Consider the following 23,990-nt stretch of genomic DNA (forward strand, 5'->3'; position numbering starts at 1 on the left):
TGTGGTGTAAAAACACCCCTGGCCAAATGCCCCCAGAGGGCATCGCTTCCCACTTTGATAATTACTGTAGTTACCATGTTGTGAACATCACATCCTTTCTTTTCCCCTCAGATGTAATCTATCTAGGTGGTTGAATAAAAATATTTGGACTTTATATCTAAAAATTACCTCAACTTAGCACCAGCAAGCTTGTTAGCTAGACAGTTAGCATCAGCTAACAATATTTACTTATTTTCAGTATGGTTATGAATAAATATTCATATCTGTCTACTCGGCTAGTTAATCCAAACAATATAAAAATGTATACTGTTGATAATATAAAAACAGACGTCGCATAGGGCTAAATATGTAGCATTTTAATAAAACTGTTAACTTTACGGCAGCGGGGAATATGAACGTGCATGAGTTATTTTATTTAATCTGTGTTATTTTAATGTTTCGGGGGGTTTTTAACCTAAAATAGAGACACCGATATTGATGTGTCTGCATTCAAGCATTTCAGTGGGCTTAAATAGATCACCCTTTACAGCAGATTTAGTTCACAAACAACTGTGACATTAGTAAGCTACTTTTAGCAGCATCAGTCGCGCGCGCGGTTCTTACTTGTGAATTCAGTTCACTGGAGACTCGCACTAAACGGTTCATTTGAATCAGTGAGTTGTCGACTCGAGAACAGCTGCAGTCGGTTCATTCTAATTCGTCAATGAATCGTTTTGTGCGATTTGTGAACCGATTTAAAAGGTGAATCAGTTTGTTCTTGAATCAGACACCGCTGTCCACTCCGTTACTGTCCACCACTGGTAATATGTCTGTGATTGGCTACAATATTCAATGCTGCAAAAAGAGAGCGCAAACACAAATACACATTGGATTCTGCCGTGAGGCAGCTGCCGCTAACTTTAGTTTTGTTGTTTATGTTTATTTAGTTATTAAAGGTAAGTTTGCTGGTTCCCGCCTCCTTCTTCCCTGGGACTTGAACTTTGTTACATACATACATTTTCCTTAAATGATCCTGGCGACCCATTTTTTTTTTTTATAAAGACCCAAGGGTCGCGACCCAGGGTTTGAAAACCACTGCGTTAAGGGCCTTGTTAGTGTGCTCTCCTCTGAATCCCTCTCAGTGCGGTGCCTGTAAAGCTAGTAAGACCTGCACAGGTAAACCTCACTCCCCTGGCCTCAAGATATTTTCATAGTGTCCTTGTTAAAGCACCCGCCTACCATACTGTTACATTGGTGCCATGACCCGAATGAGAGTGAAGTTTAGCGAGTGAGTGTAACAGGGGCCAGCTAGTAAGAGCTATGCAGGTTAACCTCACTCTCCTGGCCTCAAGAAGCATGTTAAGGGTTGCTGGTTTTTGCATCTTTGTTAGTGCCACCTCTCTTTGTCAGTGGCGCAATAGGACCAGTTACATTGGTGTCGTGACCCGAATGGGAGAGTTTTGACAGTGTATTGAGGCAAGCTGTTAGATAGTTGTGCAGATCAACCTCACAGCCCTGGCCTCAAGTGGTGTGTTAAGGTTTGCTGGTTTTAGCATCCTTGTTAGCATGCCCACCACCCATGCCAGTTAACACTGGTTCGAATTCTTCTTTGAACTGTGCAAGTAGGACTAGTTACATTGGTGCCGTGACACAGATCGGAGTGAGGTTTAGGCAGTAAGTGTAATGGAGGCCAGGTGTTAGATAGCTGTGCAGGTATATCTCACTCTCCAAACCTCGATTGACGCTGGCTCGAATCTCACTTGGAGCGGTGTAGTACAATATGCTGTATGAGGGGAAGAATAAGCAAATAACTTACATTTTGCATCATTTTCTTACACAAAGTTACCTTATGGCCTTGGGAAGCTTTGAATATAATACTATGAGTCATACGGACGACTTTTTAAAAATGTTTTTGGAGTTTATAGATCCAGACTCCATTCACTTTCTTTATATGGAAACAATTAGCATTCTGCTAAACATTTCCATTTGTGTTCCATGGAAGAAGAAAGTCATACGCATTCGGAACAACATAAGGGTTAGTAAATCACAGAACATTCATTTTATGGTGAACAAACACTTTCAATAATTGTGCTTTGGACATACAGACCTGTCCATTTTAATGTCCTAACAATGACTATTATTGTTAAGACACCTGATTATACAGGTACTATTTATGGCCGCTCACCTGTAGCTCATCTTTGTACATGGTTGTAGGATTACAGTCAGCTGTTTGCATTATGACTTTAGTGATCTCCTGACCTGTGAAGCTCCTTGACTTGCCACAGCCACAGATCTGCGGTGATGCGCACTGACTGCGGTGGTCTCTGTGATTCTATGTATTGAACTGTCAGTGTCCTGTGAATCCTCACTGTTTTGGGACTTGGTGCTGTCTTGTGAATCGGGCTTGTGCCGTGTGGCCCGACACTGTTCCTCTTTAAGCTCCAGGTAGGACCGTGAAAAAGTGTGAAATATGGATGTGACTGGGAATGCCATGAGCAGGATTCCACTCAGGATGCTGCTGAGCGCCACCACCTGGCCTGGAATGCTGCGTGGAACCATGTCACCATATCCAACCGTCGTCATTGAAATGACGGCCCACCAGTAGCTCCCAGGGATGCTGGTGAACTCCTGCTTGGCGCCCATCTCGCTCTCCGCCAGGAAGACCAGCGGAGAGAACAGTGCCATGGCCACACACAGGAACAGCAGGAGCAGTCCGAACTCTCGAGTGCAGCGACGTACGGTCAAGCCAAGTGTCTGCAGCCCCAAAGAGTGACGTGCTAAACGCATCACGTAGAAGATCCGCAATGCTCGAAGAACTCGCAGAACCAATCCCACCTTCTCAAGGTAGTTGTTTCCTGAGCCGGCAGGACGGTCGCTCACGGACACCGAGTCCACTATCAAAGTGATGTAATAGGGCAGGATGGCCACCACGTCAATGATGTTGAGGGGTGTGCGCAAGAACATGCACTTGCTCTGCGTCTGGATGAAACGGAGCAGGAACTCCAGGGAGAACCAGCCCACACACACTGTTTCCAGCACAAATATGTTGTAGCACCTCTGGGAGCACTCACCCTGCGAAAGAAAACATAGGTTAGTTGAGCTCAGGGTTTTAATTGATGATCAATTTATAATATTTTCCTGTGTCCTCGCTTTTAGTTTCCACCCTCTTAGTCTATTCTAACATCCGTTTAAATGGCTAAATGGCTAAAAATTAACGTTCTGTTATTAAATACTTACTGTTTCAAAACCCAGAAGATTTTCATCATTTTCAGAGCACAGACATATTAATAAAACCTGATGGATTTCTGCCCCTATGTCGAAAGTCTAAATAATCAAAACTTTCAAGCACAAAAAAGGTCATAAAGGCATTGCAAAAGTAATCCATGTGACTCCAGTGGTTTAATCAAAATTTAATGAGGCAACGTACACATGCCTGGCCAAAAAAAGGCTCTGTCTCGATTTAAATAAGCAAATATCGATTTAAATAAGCAAATATAAAGATTTTAGGATTTAATCATTATTGCAGCAATTAATATGTTTCGGTCATGTTGTTTGTTTGTTTGGCAACAATTCTTTTAACCCTAACTGATGCAATGTGTAGCTTTTTTTTCTCAAAAACAATGTTGGAAGACGTATCCATGTCCATATTCCAAGATGACAATGCCAAGATTCATCAGGCTCAATTTGTGAAAGATTAGCCACAACAGAGTCCTGACATTAACCCCATTGAAAGACTTTGGGATGTGCTGGAGTCGACTTTACACTGCCTGTCCATAAAAAAAGTTGCACACTGTAATAGCCTCAATAACATTATGCATTCATTGTGGCATTGTTTCGACACCTTTATCCAATGTCACAACATTTATTTCCATCAAAAGCTGCATTTATTTTTGGTTGAGATCTTGTACTGACAATGTCGACTCCAGCACATCCCAAAGACTTTCAGTAGGGTTAAGCTCAGCACTCTGTGGTGGCCAATTCCTACATGAAAATTATTCCTCATGCTCACTGAACCACTATTTCACAATTTAGGTCCAATGAATCGTGAAATTGTCATCCTGGAATATGTACATGGGTTCGTCTTCCGACATAGTTGTTTAAGAAATGAAAAGCTCTGCACTTGCTTAGGGTTAAAAGAATTGCAAAACATACAACATTTCAGAAATATATTGATCACTGCAATAACGATTGAATCCTAGACTCTTTCATTTTAAAAATTAGAGAATTCAAAAGCTATTGTATAACTTGAGTGACTTTTACCATAATTACTTGACTAGCATCCACTTGAAGTCTGCAGCTTGATTTCAGATAAATACACTTGTTTCTGGGAAACTGTACTTTCTGAGTAATTCGTAATCATAAAGACAAAAAAATTTCATGAATGCTGAAGACAAGGTTCTTGGAGACCAGACAGATTTAATAACATTTTTAACACATTGAATATACTCTGAAGAACAGTGAAGGTCATCACTAAATTTCTGTCATGACAACTCTTGGAGGGTAATGTACATGACAATGTTAATGTATTTGGTCTTGGCGGAATAGATCTGCTACGCTGCTGCTGCGGCAGAGCAAGTACCAAGACTTGCTACTGCCAATACATCCACAACATGCTGCTGTGAGCATGTAAGAAATATTGCTGCTGCAAATATAACATACATGAAATAATCCCTATATAGCATTCATGAATGACCTCATAGCCGATCTATACAGGTGGAGCTGGGGAAGGTGGAGGGTTTCTGAAGCAAGCTGCAACTGCTACAGCAAGCACTAGTCATATATTTGAATGTTGAGCATCGAGCTCATTGGCTACCGATACAGGAGAAAACCAATCAGCTGTGCCATGTGATAATGATGTCGTTAGGTCAGATTGAGTTAGACCTATCGGACTGCGCCATCTAGAGTCTCATGCCAGAACTCTGTATGTGAGAATGGAACAACAGCGAATGTGCCCAGAACTGGCCACCCACCAGTGTCAGGACAAAAAGAAACTTAAGGCAACCCTAAATTACTTTTAATTCTCAGACTGTGCATGAGGCAACAATACATACACACATAGAAATCTAGCATGAATAGAAGGCCTTAGAGAAGACAGCCTTTAACTCTAAAGTTTGCCCAAATGCCAGACACAATTTAGATCAGTCTGGCTTCAGTGCTACAGTATGTGTAAAGCACACAACACAATACACTTAACACCCCCTCAGCAAAGAGCAGTGGTGGCACACATGCTTCTATGCAGCAGGACTGAAAAACGGGGGAAAATCCTAATAACTCATTAATACGTTATTACTGACACAGATACTGCAACCTGATTAGTGGATCAGAGAGGCATTTCTGCAAGAATTCCACAGCGGACCTTTACGTCATCCTTGAGCTGTTTGACGCATAACGCTGTTCCTGAGGGGACAGCCTTGTACAATCCTTCAGGTCATGTTTAATTACAAACTACTCTGGGGAAAAAATAATCAATCCACTCTGAAGCCTTGATTGAAATGTATTAATAAGCTTCATCCAGACAAATCAGTTCTTCCCGTCACGGATCTGACAGGCAGTTAGAAAAATGTCTAATTTATAAAAGATTTCATTTTCTATACAAGCCCTGCATGATCCCCAGCTTCCCCTGAAATAATCAGTTTTTTGCAAGCAGTTAATGAACTACATTAATATTTATAGGTATAATTCAATGTGATTATTTCCTAATAATGAAAAGAGTTGATGAAGAGAATGTTTTAGTTGTTATTTGTGGTGTTCCCAAGTTAAAGTTCATATGCAGATACTAAGCAGAATGTTCATGTTGCTTTTTTCCACACAGTGAAAGTGAATATTGATACACCGTTTACTATTTTACGAAACTAGTCAAATTCATAGCTAATGAAGCCCAAGTGCCCCTACAGGCCTATTATGTGACGTGTAGGCTGGTGAAATGGTGATGTGAAAGGACTTTATTATATTACAAATTTTGATAATTATGCAGCTTAATGAATGTCTCTTCTGCTCTGCTTCTATATAAAAATATAGAAAAGGTGTAATATTGTGAAATATTATTACAATTTAAAAGAATGTTTTTCTATTTTAATATACTTATATTGCTCTGATGCAAAGCTGTGTTTTCAGCATCATTACTCCAGTCTTCGGTGTCACATGATCTTCAGAAATCAGTATAATATGCTGATTTATTATCAATATTGGAAAAAGCTGTTGCTTTTTTTTGTGATTCTTTTTTGGGGTTCATTGATAAATAAAAAGTTTAAAAGAACAGCATTCAAAATAGAGATTTTTCTAACAATATAATTCTTTACTATCACTTTTGATCAATTTAACAAATCCTTGCTGAATAAGCTGTTGCTTTTTTTTGTGATTCTTTTTTGGGGTTCATTGATAAATAAAAAAGTTTAAAAGAACAGCATTCAAAATAGAGATTTTTCTAACAATATAATTCTTTACTATCACTTTTGATCAATTTAACAAATCCTTGCTGAATAAAAAACGAATTTATTTCAAAAATAAAAAATAAATAGTGACCTCAAGCTTTTGAACGGTAGTGTATATTGTTACAAAATTATATTTAAAATAAATGCTGTTCTTTTTAACTTTTCAGAGTTAAAACAGAGTCATGTGGAAACAGTAATCCAATGTGTGTGTTTCTGATATTTCCCATTTTTCTTCACAAGCTGTGAAATGCATTTTACAGTGCGCACTGTTCAAAGATGTAATAGTTGTGTTTTTTTTATTTATCTGTAGAGTTCAGTTAAACTCGCTGGAATACTTGATTCTGGTCAACTGTCAAATATATTCATGTTAAACTGTATCATTGTCAGTTGCCCCAGGCAATCAGTTTTCAACATAGTGCTAGTTTCATGGCTCTTGTAGCACTCTGTGCTCTTTCCTCTAATATAACCAAATAATTTCAACTTAAATCAATATTTCATGTCCATACATCCATCCGTTCATTCAGTTAGTTAGTTAGTTTGAAGCAGAAAAACAAGCAGTATGTAGTGTTATCACTGATTTACTATTATAGTTTTTGTTAATATTTTAGTAACTTTGTTTTTTAATTTGTCTATATAGTTTTATTAATTTTTATTTATTAGTTTTAGTCTATTTAGTGTTAGTAATTTTAGTACTTCGTTAACTAAACAAAAAATGTTGCCTTGGCAACTAACTTAAATAAAATAAAAAGTTGAAGTTAGTTTGTTAGTAAGCAGCGGTAAAATAAGTGGGATATGGTGTTATACTATTATAGTTTTTGTTAATATTTTTAATTAATTTAAATTATTCTGTTTTTGTTGCTTTAAGTTTAAAGTTGTGTAGTTTGTTATTTTTATTAGTTTTTGTTCTTTAAAAAAATAGTCTATATATTTTTATTTATTAGTTTTAGCTAGTTTAGTGATTTTAGCGCTTTAAGTTAAGCTGAACAAAAATGAGAAATGTTGCATTTGCAACTAGTTGAAATAAAATAAGTTTGAGTTTTTTTTTTTTTAATTTATTTTTTTTAATTTCATTTCATGTTTATTTTGTTTCAAATAATGAAAATGTTTTTTATGGTTTTAGTTATAGATCATGATAATATTATTTAGTTTTCATTCTATAATATAATAATATAATGTAATATTAACCACTACCTTGATACAGGCTAATGATAAGGCTTGTGTGTGTGTGTGTGTGTGCGTGTGCGTGTGCGTGTGATAGAGGTAATGCATTTATAGTCCATTAGGTCAATTCTCTGAAATGCTCTTATGTTGTGGTTTTATCGTTTTGCTTTGATGGGAAGCTTTTTAGACGAGGGCTTCTTTTTCCTCTTTTTCTCAGTAACACTGATCAAATTAAAAGCAGACAATTACAGCGCCCTGATCTGATGTCTTCATCATGCAGCAGGATGAGCTGTGCATCATTCACCATGATTGATCACCTGCGCTGAGCCAGCACTTTCCTCAACAAACACACACAAAGAGACCTGTAATGCATTTCATCAGTATTACTTATCATATGTTCAGTTAATTCACTTCACTGAGCATGAGATTCACTTCACCTTACCTGTCACTCTCCCCATACAGTATAAAACAGTATAAAGCATCAACTGCATCATAATTAGTTTCACAACCAGGCACCAGCATAACTCTACATTTAGTGTTCTTGAATAGGTTTATAACAAAATCAACCTACTGAGAAATGTGACTACAATGGCATGGTCAAGACATGGTCAGACCAAAAATTAAACCAAAGAAAACACCATAAATTGAAAGTTTAAATGTATTTAAGAGATGAGGAGAAACAGTCCCTAAGTGGTACTGAGCTTCAGAAAGACCCAAGGCCCAAAACAACAAACAAAATCAGTCTAGAAAATAAATCAATATAATTAACCTAACAAAATAAATAAATACAATAAAAATACAAAGAACCTTACCTAACTACTCTTGACAAAAACAGAGAGAACAGATTTAAACAAAAGGGCATGTCTCTCCTACACTAACCACACATTAAGTATAAAACAGCATTAACAAATGCTAGCAAGAATCTTTGGTCTGCCGGCTGACGTGGAGTGCATGGTCACCTCAGCTCACTTCTGGATAGCGGAAAAGGCGTTTTAAAAGGACCACCAACTGTGCATCCAATAAACACTGACAAGTGGTGCCACAATTGGCAAATCATCGACAATCTAATAATTCAAAAGACACACAAAGACAATAATAAGAACATAAAAACAATTACAAAATACAACAAAAAACAAATAAATATATATCATAATATCATAAAGATAATATTTTTGCTATATAGCTGATGGGTAAACAAACGAAACAAAACAAAACAACGTCACACATTTAGGCAACATTCAACTTTACAATGAGGATCAATTTCTTTGAATGGCTGAACTCTGTAATTTTCTTTCTTTTTTTTAATAATAAAAAAACAATTTAAATGTTTGTTTTTTTAATATCAGATAGGGAGGGGTACGTTGTTGAACAAAACACAATATGAAAACATGACAAAATAATTTATACAAAGGAAATAACCAAGGATTATTATTATTGTTATTAAAATTTTTCTGTTAATGGTGTGATAAAGAAGTATCTGGGTATTGTAATAAATTAACAAAAATATTTTTGATTTGATTTGATTTGAACAATTTACTTCTCCCTCCCTCTTTTAACTCTCCTCCCCCTTTCTTTATCCATTAGTTTTCATATTCAAACAAATGGTTTCCACTGCAACATTTTGCCCCATATGTGACAACATGCCCACATTTTAAATAAACTAAAACGTCTCGCTGGGCTTTTTTATTGTCAAGATTTTAAGATATGTGTCTTTACAAAAACGCTCCGGTTACTTATGTAACCTCGGTTCCCTGAGATAAATGAAGGAGCGTTGCGTTACTCATGCTATGGGGAAACTCCTGTTTACTCTGATACTGAAGCCTGATTTGATCACGTTCGTGTAGCTGCATGAACCAATGACGCTTCAACCCGCCAAAAAGGGTGGAGCCTCATTAATGAGGAAAAAAAATTAACTTAAATGATTTTAGCAAATGGCTGCAATATAACAAAAAGTGAAAACTTTAAGGGGGTCTGAATACTTTCCGTACCCACTGTATATAAGTTGGCCCTGAGTGCCATTTCCTCAGAATCTTGACTGAAGCGACAGTTGTCAACTTGAGTGCAGCCTTAAAGCATGGCAGCCTACGCAACGTTCGTTCCCTTATCTCAGGGAACCAAGGTTATGTAAGGCTTGAGGACGACACTACAGTCGTTAGGCTCAAACTCAAGACATGAAGCACTGACTGATAGTGCATGCAGGTCACCCACTCGCTTGACCAAATCTAAAGCCAGAAGGAGGACAAGCGACAGGGACCACAAGTCTGATGGCCTGAGGAAGCAGGGCAACCGGGGGGGGAATCATACAGGTGAGCACTGAGCCAATCGTGGGCCAGGGCATCTCACTGCTTCGAAAAATAAATTGGACAGTGAAAGTTGTTTTCTGAGGTGAAGAGGCCCACTTCTGCCCTCCCGAAGACAGACCAGATCATTTGAACCTTTTGGGGATGTAGTCTCCATTCTCCTCTCAGCAAGAGGAGTTTGTTCTGTGCCAATAAAAGGAGGCAACAAGCCAACTTGTAGAGGGAGCGTGACCTGAGACTGCCTTGGCAATTTATAAAGGCTACCATCATCATGTTGTCTGAACAGACCAGGACATGGTGCCCCTTTAAGGCCGGCTTTTAGCCAATACTGAAGGGGCCGCATTTTGAAAAGCCCTAAAGGAATCACAGAGGAAGCAGCCGACATGAGTCCTTGCATCCTCTGGAAAGCCCTGAGAGGACATGAAGTTCCCAACTTGAAAGACACCGCTAGCTGCTGAATTATCAGGGCGCATTCCAGCATAATCCATTGCTGGCTAGCCGCTGCAGGTGGCTAAGCAGCAGTTCCCGTTCTGATCTGGTTAAAACCAGCCAATTGTCGAGGCAATTCAAGATGCAGAATCCCATTTGTCTCAGAGGGGAGAGAGCCACGTCTACACACTGTGTAAAAGTGCGTGGGGCCAGAGACAGTCCAAATGGCAGGACTGTATACTGATAGGCCACTCCCTCGAACACAAATCTCAAGAATGGTCTGTGATGGGGAGCTATCTGGATGTGAAAGTAAGTGTCTTTCAGATCCACCGATATAAACTAGCCCCTGGGGAATACTTGCTCAAGGATCTGTTTCAAAGTAAGCATGTTTGAACGGCCGTCTCATGAGCGAGCAATTCAGATGCCTGAAATTGAGAATGGGCCTGAGCCCGCCATATTTCTTGGGAACGAAGAAGTAGCGGCTGTAAAAACCCACCTCCCTGTTTGCTAGAGGCACTGTTTCTATGGCTCCCTTTGCAAGCAATGTTTACACATCGAACCGGAGAACGTGAGCATCACTGTCCCGTACCAATGTTTGAATAATACCTCTGAAGTGAGGCGGCCTGTGAGCGAACTGAAGCGAATAACTTTGTTCTATGATGTTTAGAACCCAACTTGACACATCAGGGATAGCTTTCCAAGCCTGAAGCCGGATGACAAGTAGTCTGAGTTTTCTGAGTCACATTCGTGGTAATGAGGAGAAATGCTCTTTTGAGTATGTGGGTCCGCTATCACAGCAGTAGTTTATTTTTGCACACGCTGAATGGGGAGGCAAACCCATCAACGGCAGGGCCAAACAGTCCTTTGGGAGAGACTGGCGAGTCTGGGAAGGCAACCTTGTCAACATCCCTAATCTCGGTTATATTCAGCCAAAGGTTGTGCTCCAGCACCACCAAGTTGGCCATGGCCTTGCCGATCGCCTGCATGGATGCGCTGCATGGGCTTTTAACCCCAGGGTCAATGGAGGGCACAGATGCACAGCGTCTGCCTCTTCCAGATGGGGAACTTGCTGTAACCTCATTCTTCAGCACCGTCAACAATGGTGAGTGGCAGAAGTGGAGGGATTAACACGCGCAAAGTAGGAGGTGTGCCACATCCTGGTAAGTTCCTCGTGAACTGCTGGAAGGAACGGGGTGGGCTGCTTCCTGGAGGATTGTTTGAGGCCGTGGGTGGGCTCTTCCGGAGCCTATCAAGCCAGGCCGAGATCCTCCACAGCCTTGGTTAGAACACAGATCAGCTCGCTGTCCATGATGGGCGACGCACAGACAGGCATGAGTGCGTACTCACCATGCCCATCTGCATCGTGCAGGGGTTTCCACGAGTCACACTTGTGGTGTGACATTTGCAGCAACGTCACAGTGGAAATTTACTCCGAAAATGTGCTATTTTAAAGCCGGATGGCCGCAGGGGAAGGTGTCGAGCTTCTTCCTCTGCTGGTGGCCTCTTCTCACAGCAGCGAGCAGGAGGCTGAGCAACTTTCTTCTTTTCAGCTTCTTGCTTGCAGAGTCAGCGAGGAGATGATCTTGATTGCTGAAGGAGAGAATTCTGATGAAATGTCACTCAGAGATGACTTGGCGGGTTGAAGCGCTATTGGTTCATGCAGCTACACAAATGTGATCAAATAAGGCTTCAGTATCAGAGTAAACAGGAGTAAAAGTTTGACAGACTGCCCCAGTCCCATCTACACGTGTGGCAAAGTAAAGCAGTAACAACTAATCAAATGCAGTTTTAGTGAGAGGAAGCTATTATATTTTAGTGGATGTAAAAGCTTGGCCCCGCAGTGTTTTAATTACTGTTATTCGCAGTGAGATGCAGCAGAAACAATCATACAAGCCTCTCGCATTCTCCACGCTTTCTGAAGCCTGTCAACTTCAGAATTCAAAGCGCTGCCTGCTAACAGCTTCTTTGAATTTCATTTCCAAAAAAATCAAGTGAATATGTGCACAGCCTTTGCTTTTAATTTATGAATAAAGACTTTTGGCATAAATTGAACTCTGTCAGCTAGATTGTCAGTGTGTGCTGCTGAAAGTCGGTATTCATGTGCACTACAAGCACACTTCTTTTCACAAGGGATGCCTCGCTTGTTACTCCACCTAAATAAAAGTGGTCATCCAACCAAAATCAAGTTTTTCCAAGAATTAAAAAAAAAAAAGGTAACATCAGGATATACAAGATTCTCCCAGCGAACATAGAACGTTCCCCTAACGTTAGTTTTTGGTTCCGGCTTGTTTTTTTGTTTTTTTTGAGAGCCATAAAATAACATTGCCAGAACGTTGCAGGGTGGTTGTTTTTAAAATAACCTAAAAACAACATATAAAGCACTATCCCTAATGGGTATTTTTAGGTTATTATTTTGCAACCATAAAATAACGCTCCCAGAAAGTTGTGTTTTTTTAAGTGTTTTTTTTTTCAATAACCAAAAAATTATTTATACAGAACATTCCCTAATGGTTATTCTTAGGTTATTTTTATAACCATGTAAACTATCTTTCCAATGAAAACGTTGCAGATGTTTTTGTGTAATGACCTATACCAGCGGTGGCGAACTCCGGTCCTGGAGAGCTGCAGCCCTGCAGAGTTCAGCTCTAACCCTAATTAAAACTCACCTGCCTGTAGCTTCCTAATAACCGTTCAGACCTTGATTAGCTTGTTCAGGTGTGTTTGATTAGGGTTGAAGCAAAACTCTGCAGGGCTGCGGCTCGCCAGGACCGACGTTCGCCACCCCTGACCTATACAGAGCCCTGAAAATCATTTAATACATCATAGGGCTGTGCAAATAATCGAATGCGATTTTCATGCTCATCTCGTCATTAAAGCCGGTTCTGTGATTATTAGTAAATCTCCAGCACGTGCTTTCAGATGGAGCGGCATTTACTACACAGAGCCGTAGTTCACTGACAAGCTACGCAATATTGCGTTCATAATCGCAGGCGATTCATTGCCGATAATGAATGCAATATATCTGCATGTTTATATATGTAATATTTTTATACATACATATATATGAATATATACTTTTTTGGATGGATGGATGTACTTATAAATGACATATATGTTCAAAAATGTATACAAATACATAAACATATTTATTAGCTAAATGTATGTGCTAATATATGAAATTGGAGGAATCTATACATAATTTCTAGGCAGAGACACCAGCAAATTCTCTGTGCCCAAGCTCATCTTAGATTGTCAAAAAGAAATATGTGCTGTCGTCAGATGAGTCCAAATTTCAACTTGTTTATGGGGAAAACGGATCTGTCTCCTATTGAAAATGTATGGCCCATCATGAAAATGAGAATCAAACAATAACGACTATGGACTGTTGAGCAGCTGAAGTCTTGTATCAAGTGAGACTGGGCAAAAAATTTGCTTGCAAAACTTTAAAATGTTAAAAATTAGCATCCTTAATTCCCAGATGATTAAAATGTGTAATTAAAAGGAAAGGTGATTTGATACAGTGGTAAACATGCCTCTGTCCCAAATTTTTTGGAGGGTGTTGTAGCCATCAGAATCAAAATTTGTTTATAGCTACAAAATAAAATTAAGTTGGCCAGTGAAAACATTGGATTTTTTCTTTGTACTTTAGTCAATTAAATAAAGGTTAAGGAGAATGAACAAATAACATATTCTTTATTTTATGGCATTTCACAAAATGTCCCAGCTTCTGGATTTGGGGTTGTATTTAATTATTTACAACTGTGATTTTTTACAGTGTAGGAGTGCTAAGACCAATCAAATCTGCCCACCCTTACAGTACAGTGCTACTAGTGTGTTTGGCCCCAAAATTTCAATGTTGAATCACACTCTCACAGTTCTCACAGTAAACCCATGCGACTGTCCTGATCTGCTCAGGTAGAAGCAGTTTTGTTGTGGTTGTGTAACTGTTCTCAGGATGAAACACCTGCCGTTCATCATCACTTTTTATCTCCTTCTAAACTGGGCTACAATTTGGCAATCATCTTTGACAGTCCTCTCATATGTCTCCTGCTTTCTCTCATTCTCTCAGTCAGGGTCAAATGTTTCCAGTGCTCTCCTGTCTGAGTGTGTGGGCACATCTGAGTGCTTCTGCTGGATTTCACTGTTCCAGAGCCCATCAGTACAATTGGCCTGTCCTATACTTGCCGACGGCTTTGATATATTAACTGTAAAGCCCTACACAGAAGAGTGACAGGAGTAATTACAGTATGTCTTCTAGCTTTAATCATATTATCAATATTTGTAATATTCTTCATGCATGACTGCTTCACCTGCGTCCTTCTGTCAACATTCATTAAGAATCACATGAGAACAAAATGTTTTGTGTGACTTTCTGTCCTCCTTTCTCTCGCTCAGTCCCAGCGGCTGCCAAGACAGACATCATAACTCAGGGTCAAGTGCTCTGTTAGAAGCTAAATAGACTGACAACTATGATATTGCTCTCTTTGTCAGAGCCTGTTCGGGATCTCAGAGGGGCATTTAAGCTCTGATGGATGGGATCAGTTGCCCGTGATGTTAAGGTGTGTGTGTACTGTATGTGAGTGCAAAATCGTTATTTTTGTCAATAACTGTTTCAGCGTTAACATTCATAACACTAGGCTGTACTTAAAGATCACTACAAACTGCATAATGAATGTTTATGACAATCCTGACCTGTGACTCTTCCTAGAGCTGGCCGGCCTTTCCCTAAAAGACTCATGGCTGTATTAGATCAAAGGGTGCTTCTACTAAATACTGAGCAAAGGGTCTGAATACTTAGGACCGTGTGAAATTTCAGTTTTTCTTGTTTAATAAATCTGCAAAAATGTCAACAATTCTGTGTTTTTCTGTCAATATGGGGTGCTGTGTGTACATTAATGAGGAAAAAAAATAACTTAAATGATTTTAGCAAATGGCTGCAATATAACAAAGAGTGAAAAATGTAAGGGGGTCTGAATACTTTCCGTATCCACTGTATATCGGCTTAAGTACATCTTTATATGTAATTTCATAATTCTGTTGTCTTTGAAATATAGCTAAAGTGTTACTGCTTAATGTACTGAAAATCATTTATGGTAAACTAAATATACTGTCATTTCTATTGAAACTTTCATCAATCGTAATGACTGCATCACTTTAAATGTAATATCAAATAGCACATTATAGTTAAAATAACGATCAAGTACTTTCCATGTGCTTTAGTATGTTAGGCAATACATCAAAATAAGTGTACTTCATTACAGCATGACAAAAGATTATGAAAACATAATGATTTCAAATGTACTTTAAAGTAAAACTTTGACATTATTACAAAGTGCACTTTTTAAAAGAGTACTTAAGTGTGTTAAAACAGTCATTAAAGTATCTCTCTTTAAGTCACTTAAGTGACCTTTTATTTCATTAATATTATCTGCAAGTACGCTTTTTTAAAATACATGGTTACACTTTATTTTAAGGTGTCCTTGTTACAGTGTAATTATACATATAAGTACTGAGTAATATTAATTAACTACATGCACTTACTATATGGTTAGGATTAGGATTTGGGTTTGGCTTAGGGTTACTTGCATGTAATTATGCATAATTAATTGTTATTATAATAGTAAGTACATGTAATGTGTAACAAGGACACCTTAAAATAAAGTGTTACCAAATATAAAAAAGATTTGAAGTGCACTCCAAGTGCACATTTAGTACAAATTAAGTGCACTTCTTTTTCACAAGGGCATTCTTTTTCAAAACATGGCATTTATCATTGTCTCCTGTGCGAGAAAAGCTATTTACAGGACCCATCTAGTGTTTTCTCTCTTCAGTCTGTCTCCGAGTCGCTCAACTAATTCTCTAATTGAGGCATTTTAGTGCATCACAAACTCATTACAGATAACAGCAGGTTTCCTCAGAGGCCACAGATAATGTGTCTAGTGTGATAATGTAATTGTTTGCTGTTGTATAATGAATGAATTGAGAGCTTGGTCAGGCTTTGAGTTGGGTTTGTACACTTATTGTGACATTAGCGTAGGTAATGTAGCATATGAGGCTATAGTCTCTGCCAATGAACTATCCACCAATTTGTTACAAGCTTGCTACAGTAAGCTCTTCTGAGAAAGGACCAGTGCTGAATTTGTCATAGGTTTGCAAGGTTTACGGCATCGAATCTTTCAAAGATACTTTCAAAGACCTTTGGTCCCGGTACTAGTGTAGTAAAGAGAAGTACACTTTAGCATACTTTTAAAAAGACTACAACTGGAAACTCAGAAGTGAAGACCAGGAGAGTCGTGGGTATCTTTAGCAGGATTCTTTATTGAGAACATGCTGTGTGGTGCTGCTGTCATCAAAAGTCTAACTAAGGCAGTGATAAATTGTAGGTTATATACATTTAGGGGGCAGTGCTAAGAAATGGAGACAAAGCACCTGGGAGACAACCTTAAACAAAGCATGCAAATGAAGTATTCAGGTATAGCGACCTGCCCCATTTCACCAGTCCTAATCCAATAAATCAAAGACTGGAGCAGAGGCACCAAGAGCCATTACAGACAAAAGGCGAGAGTCAGTAATCTGGCTCCTTTGACTTACAATAAAGAGAACAGGAACTGGCAGGAACCTCTTGCTACAGACTTTCACCAAATCGTTCATCTGATGTCATCATCTTTACCATAAATGCTAAATACAATGTATTTCACCTTAGTTTTTCAGGTGATGGTATGTCAGGACATCGGATCAGCAGATCTAAGACAGATTCTTAAATTTGTAATCCCACACTACTTAATATGGAAATGATATACTTTCAAAGAATATACTTAAGTGTGAACTGAATGTAATGGTTTTGGACACCTAATGGCATGTTAATGCTTTTGGACCAACTTAGCCAACTTAAATAGGACTTGTAATTAATTTTATTATTAATATTTCATGTATTAATTCATTTGAAATTACACATTTGTAATGATCAAGTTGCGATTTACTACATTTATAATATGTTAACTTTATATGTAATTATATTGAATAACAATACATTTCAAATTATAAGTACTTTACAGGTGCTTTAGTATGTTAGTCAACACATCAAAATAAGTGTATTTCTTAAGTACAGCAATACACTTTAAATTTTACTTTAAAGCAAAACTTTTAAATCTTAAAAAAAACTCATATTCACAAAATGTTCATGGCCCCAAGAATATTTTGTTGAATTAATATCTGAACATACAATATATCAAAAGAAAGAATGGAGCCTCTGCTTTTAAATAACATCAAACTGTTTTATTCTAGCTTCATGCATTATTTTTTATCAACACTTGAGTGTGGGCAAGTTTCATTATTAAAGCAATATTTTGAACAAAAAGCTGAGAAAATTCGTGTCCAGTCCTAAACTACTTTCTGGTCGACATTTCATTCGGTAATGTTCGTCAGTTTTGTTTTATATCTTGTTTAATGTTTAAAGATTGTGTTATTTTACATATGCATCTTGCTTACATACGCGATCACTTGTTTCTGCTTTTTCTTCGCGTGTTTGATCCAGACATTCAGTACTCTTTCCGAAGATGCGTAATAGTGCCTCCTATAAAAGTGAAAACCTGGAAAGCCGGAAAATTCCATCAGTGGTGGAGAAGGATTTAATTTGAAATGATTGCAAAGTGCACTTTTTTCTGCATAAGTACAGTTTTTCTTAAAATATATACTGTTAAGATTTGAAGTATTCTACAAGTGTATACTGAATACAAAAATAGCACACATCTTTTTCACAAGGGTATGTTCTTTTGCTTTTTAAACTCACAGAACAGTGGCCAATTCCATCAAAAATCCAATGGCCTGTAAACACAAAGATGCAGCACTTATTTTAAAAACAACTCTGTACAATTTGCCTCTCAGTCAGACCTCACAGGTTAATAAGAGACAAGTGTGTGTGTGTGTGTGTGTGTGTCATGACAAAAAAATATTAAGACAAAATGATTTAAAATGCACTAAAACATTGAATTTGATATTATAAAGTGCACTTTTTTATCTGCAAGTATATCGTTTTTCTTAAAATATATACTGATATGAAGTACACTACATGTGCACACTGAATACAATAAAGCAGAGTTATTTTTCACAAGGGTATGCTCTTTCGTTTTTTAAACGCACTGAAGTGTTCATTAGGTGATTATTAATATTGGCCTTCTGGCAGAACATTGGCCATTTCCAAAAATACACAATCCCACAGCCTGTAAACACAGATCCAGTGCTTATTTTAAAAACAACCCTGTACAATATGCCTCTCAGTCAGGCCATGCAGGTTAATAAGAGACAAGTGTGTGTGTGTGTGTGTGTGTGTGTGTGTGTGTGTGTGTGTGTGTGTGTGTGTGTGTGTGTGTCCCATGCTTGAGTGCTTAGTGCTTGTGACTGTATATGCATGTGTCCGCATGGATATGCATATGTCTGTTTCAGTGTGTGTGTTTGTGTGTGAGGGGGTTCTGAATGCATTGCTCACAGTGATTGATTGTCTCTTTGAAGATAAAGAGCTCCCTGAATTCCTCCTGCTGTTCTTCAGTGTGGCCCTTTGATTGTAGAAGACACCATGTGTCCGCATGGATATGCATATGTCTGTTTCAGTGTGTGTGTTTGTGTGTGAGGGGGTTCTGGAGCAGAATGCATTGCTCACAGTGATTGATTGTCTCTTTGAAGATAAAGAGCTCCCTGGATTCCTCCTGCTGTTCTTCAGTGTGGCCCTTTGATTGTAGAAGACACCTCACTCTCTCTTTCTCTGCTTTAATCTCTGCCATCTTTATTGATGTCATGCGGAGGGCTGTGCTCCAGTACACAAACACTCCTTAGTCTGAACTCTGAAAGGTTGAAAAATGCTATAACAGGCCCTGGGCACAGGTGTATTGTTGTGGTTGTTGGGTTTTCCCTTAAAATCGAATTACATCTGATGTTAGTATTATCACTAACAGTCAAGGGGTTTCAGATGTTTGGTCGTATAAATATGCAGTTCAGTCATGAAACTCTAGATGTCACAGAGTGAAAGGTCCTTTAAATTCAATCTGCTAGCAGTCATATGTTTTACAACAGGGCACAAGCTGATTGTCCTCTGCAGCCAATGACATTGCTTGCTGAACTTTTAAATAGACTGGCTCAGTGTTTTCTGTAAGAGGGTCCTTTTTAATGGCAAATTATCAGAGTGCCTTTGAAACCCTCCACCTCCTCCAGCTCCACCTGTCTAGATCTGCTACAGTATTTATTTAGACATATTGCTTAGAACAGCATCTGTTTATAGTGTCTAGTGGTAGTCTCTATTCTACATGCTTGCTCAGCAGCATGCATAGCAGATCTAGATCATATACACTAACAACGTTATATCCATCAACATGCTAAAACTATTCAGAGAGTTTTCATGATTGAACTGGTGTTATTACATGTCTTAGGCTTGATTAGCAAATTAAATATACTTTGATTGAAGATCACAGAGATTGATGCAAATATGAATCTACTGATTCATTTTTAATGAGTTAAATATTAAACTTGAAAACAAGCCCCTTTTGTTACCAACCAAAAAGCAAAGATGAAAAGTTGACTGTGGGTGAATGTGTGTCAGACTTTGCTTACCTCTCTGTTGTGGTGTTTAGAGCTTAAGGTATAGCAAATATAATTACAATAGCATACTACAAAAACAGCAGAAAAGAAAAGGCAGATCAGACAATCTTAAAATGCACTGCTACAAGCGGAAAAAATTATAAATCCAACAAGGTGTACAAAGCAGAGAATTACAGATTATAAATTGATTTAAAATGCTTATACAAATTCCATCAAAACAAAAAAGGTCACAATTTTTTGGTCTCATTCGTACCCAGACCTGAAGAGACCCGTAAATGTGCTTCACTGAACCGACCCGGACCCGTCAATTATTTTGAAAGTTGGACCCGGGCGCGTGCAGAACTGAGAAATGTCAAAAATATACTACCAGGAACCGACGCAGACCGTCAATTATTTGAAAGATGGACCCGAACCCAGCCAGAAAGACACAGACCCGACTGGACCCAATCGGTGCATATTTCACAGCAAATTGCTATTAACAAGTCGATAAACAAGTATCAACTATGACTTTTGCCTCAATAAACGTCACTTCCTGTTTGTTGCTGCTGTGTGTTTTGAGTTTGAGCTCCGTCAAGTTAATTCTTTATCGTCTATTTTTTATCTTAAAATATATTTTATACATCATCATATTCGTTTCTATAGCGTGTGAATATATCCCCTATCGCAGTGTTACTCATTGCGCAGCTCGCAAGAGCCTCGTGCGGCTCGCCAAGCTGTACTTTGTGGCTCGCATGGCAGTAAATAATACGATGATATGATCATGCAGTCAATACAGATATGTCATAAAAACATTAAAAACAAGCAGGGCTATAACATAACCCATTAATAAAACTCACACCATGTCTGGACGCGAGTGGCATGATCCGACAAAAGACAATAGAACCCAGTGATGTTGTCTACACTGGATGCGGCGCGGCGCCATGCGATATGACATGATCCCCATCAGTAAACTGATGCCTCGTTCTATTTATGATGAACTGTACTGACACTACGTTAAAATGATTTGCAACTGTCGCTTTGTAGCCCCTTTTGTATTGCATTGCATTGCATATGACAGATTGATAAAAAGACATGCTATTTATGACTGGATGTAACTTTTGATACTTTGCGGTAAAAGTGGCTCTCCGATTGACTTTGGCTTATCAGTGCGGCTCCCATGAAAAAAATAGTGAAGACTTTAGGTGACTTTAGGTGAAGACCAGTAGACTTTTTGTTTTAAACGAATGGTTATTGTCAAGGTGTAAAGAACAGAAACTGCTCTTTGTTAATAATTTGAATCTTTTCTGGGAGCGTCCTAGGCTTTTTCGCGCTGATGGCCTGCACCCCAGCAGAGTCGGAGCGGAACTCCTGTCGGACAACATCTCCAGGACGCTACGCACCATATCTCAAATAACTGCCATGATGACTTGTGTTCTACCCGCTTAAATGATAGAAGTACTTGCGCTGTCCAATCTATAAAGACTGTGTCTGTTCCCCGAATAGTGAGGTCAATATATAAATTTAATGCAGGATCAAGAAAAAATCTGATCGTGATTAAACCAGAAAAATGTAAATTAATTGAACAAAAACTATTTTTAAAGTTTGGGCTCCTAAACATTAGATCACTCACACCCAAAGCAGTTATTGTAAATGAAATTATCACAGATAATAGTTTTGATAGTTTTAGTTTATAAATAGTTTTAGATAATAGTTTACTCTGCTTGACTGAAACCTGGCTAAAACCAAATTATTATATTGGTCTAAATGAGTCTACTCCACCAAGCTACTGTTATAAGCATGAGCCCCGTCAGACTGGTCGTGGCGGCGGTGTTGCAACAATATATAGTGATATTCTCAATGTTACTCAGAAGACAGGATACAGGTTTAACTCATTCAAAATACTTGTGCTTAATGTTACACTGTCAGATATGCAAAAGAAATCTATCGTATCTCTTGCTCTGGCTACTGTGTATAGACCACCAGGGCCGTATACAGATTTCCTAAAAGAATTTGCAGATTTCCTCTCAGACCTATTGGTTACTGTTGATAAAGCGCTAATTGTCAGAGATTTTGACATTCACGTTGATAATACAAATGATGCATTAGGACTCTCTGTCATCGCTGGTGATTGAATGTTGTATAGCTCTTCCGTGGTTTCTAGTTTCTCTGTTTCCTTGCCTTCATGTTTTGATCCCTGGACTGTTTTCTTGTTTATGATTGTTTTGCTGCCTGCCCTAACCATTGCCTGATTATCTGGATTACTCTTTTGCCTTGCCACTGTCATCGTTGTTTGCTGTTGTTGACCACGCCTGTTTGACTACGCTCTTATTAAAGCCTAAATTATCTAAGCTAACAGAGAGTGTTAAAAATGTAAAAGATTGGATGACCAATAATTTTCTCTTATTAAATTCGGATAAGACAGAGATATTACTTATTGGACCAAAAGACAGTACACCGAATCTCTTGGATTACAATTTAAAACTAGACGGATGTACTGTTACTTCCTTCACAGTCAAAAATCTGGGTGTTATATTAGATGTTACAAAAACAGCATTCTTCAATCTTAGAAACATTGCCAAGTTACGAAACATGTTACCTGTTTCTGATGCGGAAAAGCTAGTTTGGTAACTAGGATTTACACAAGCTTCAGTCTGGATCCAGAACACCTGAGAAGAGATGATGCCAACCCCTCAGAGGACCTCAGATGATGCCAACCCTGAAACAACATACAGAACTACCACATTTTGCTATAAGTTTGATTGCATCATATAATAATTGCTGTTAATAGTGTTCATCATCTGTTTGATTACGTCTTTAATTTATTTTTCTGTACATTTCTGCCATATGTACATTAACTGACAGTCACCACTGATAAGCTACCACTAAATATTGTAGAAACTTAATTTGCTGTAAAGTTGCTTTGCAATGATTTGTATCGTGAAAAGTGCTATACAAAAAACTTGAATTGAATTGAATTGAATAAACTCCTAATTTACTGCTTATTAATAGTTGGTAAGGTAGCTGTTAAGTTTAGGTATGGTGTAGATTAAGGGATCTAAAATATGGTCATGCAGAATAAGGCGTTAATATGTGCTTTATAAGTACTAATAAACAGCCAATATGCTAGTAATATGCATGCAAATAAGCAGCTAGTTAATAGTGAGAATTGGTCCCTAAACTAACATTTTACCAAATAAAAAAAAAAGTTATTTTAAGATGTCATTGATACAATATAAAAATAAGTACTAAGTAATATTATTTAACAACATGAACTAACTAGGGGTCGATTGATTATCGGCCTGGCCGATTATCGCCGCCGATATTAAGCATTTTTATGATTATCGGTATCGGTCATTTTCAAAACTGATTCACCAATAAAATAACTTAATTTTGAAACGCGCTATTTGGCTCTGATGCAGCCTGTCAGAACTCACCACTCTGTGGCCTAAAGCAGTCTCCACCCACCGCCCCTCTGATTTGTTGGGAGTCACGAGTCCGACCAATCAAAGCGGAATTCACTCTCACTCCGAAAGCGCTTGCTAACTGGAGCTGCTTCAGTGATCACGCATCAGTTGTCTCTCAAAGGTAAGGTAGCAGCAGACGTTGCTTAAGTTGCAATAGATCCCAATCCACTAACGTTGCACTGAAGTTGCAAAACACCTCAATATTATCTATGATTTCCGTGATGCGGAAAACGCGGATGGAATCGCGGAATCCAGTCATAAATGGAATTTACTGTATGACGCGGAATGTCACGGAATTTGTCTAAGTTTGGATGAATTAATCAAAAGTAGGTCAGTACACTTAAATAGAGTCGCAATATGGACTATCTGTAAATATTAAGCCGCAAAATACTATTCAAATATGAATCCAGCATGTTCTCCATGTCTCTGTGTATGTAAATGGCACAGTGCGGTGTTGTTTTCTACACATACAAACATATTACTGTGGTGCAGTATGATGTAAATACTACTCAGGGATGAAAGTTTTCCGTCGCTACGACGGATTTCCGCCAATTGGAAAAAATGAGGGGAAAAGATCATGTAGCACATTGTTGTTGTTCTGCTGGTGTTCTGGCGATTTGTTGGTAGCATAATCTGATAGGTAGCAGTATTTGTCAGAA

At 38.4% G+C, this 23,990-nt stretch overlaps 1 protein-coding gene across 1 annotated transcript in view; it reads right to left on the bottom strand.

Annotated features, from left to right (window-relative positions):
* Positions 1 to 2,097: 2,097 nt before the first annotated feature.
* Positions 2,098 to 23,990, bottom strand: part of LOC107550079 (potassium voltage-gated channel subfamily G member 2-like) — a 45,353-nt gene continuing 23,460 nt past the window's right edge. Inside the window, exon 3 of the mRNA XM_016231305.1 lies at positions 2,098 to 3,051. Within this exon, the coding sequence (XP_016086791.1) occupies positions 2,215 to 3,051 (837 nt within the window). The 3' untranslated portion in view covers positions 2,098 to 2,214. The remainder of the gene's footprint in view (positions 3,052 to 23,990) is intronic.

The sequence above is a fragment of the Sinocyclocheilus grahami genome, unplaced genomic scaffold (assembly GCF_001515645.1).
Source record: "Sinocyclocheilus grahami isolate Dianchi unplaced genomic scaffold, SAMN03320097.WGS_v1.1 scaffold387.1, whole genome shotgun sequence".
Taxonomy (NCBI): domain Eukaryota; kingdom Metazoa; phylum Chordata; class Actinopteri; order Cypriniformes; family Cyprinidae; genus Sinocyclocheilus; species Sinocyclocheilus grahami.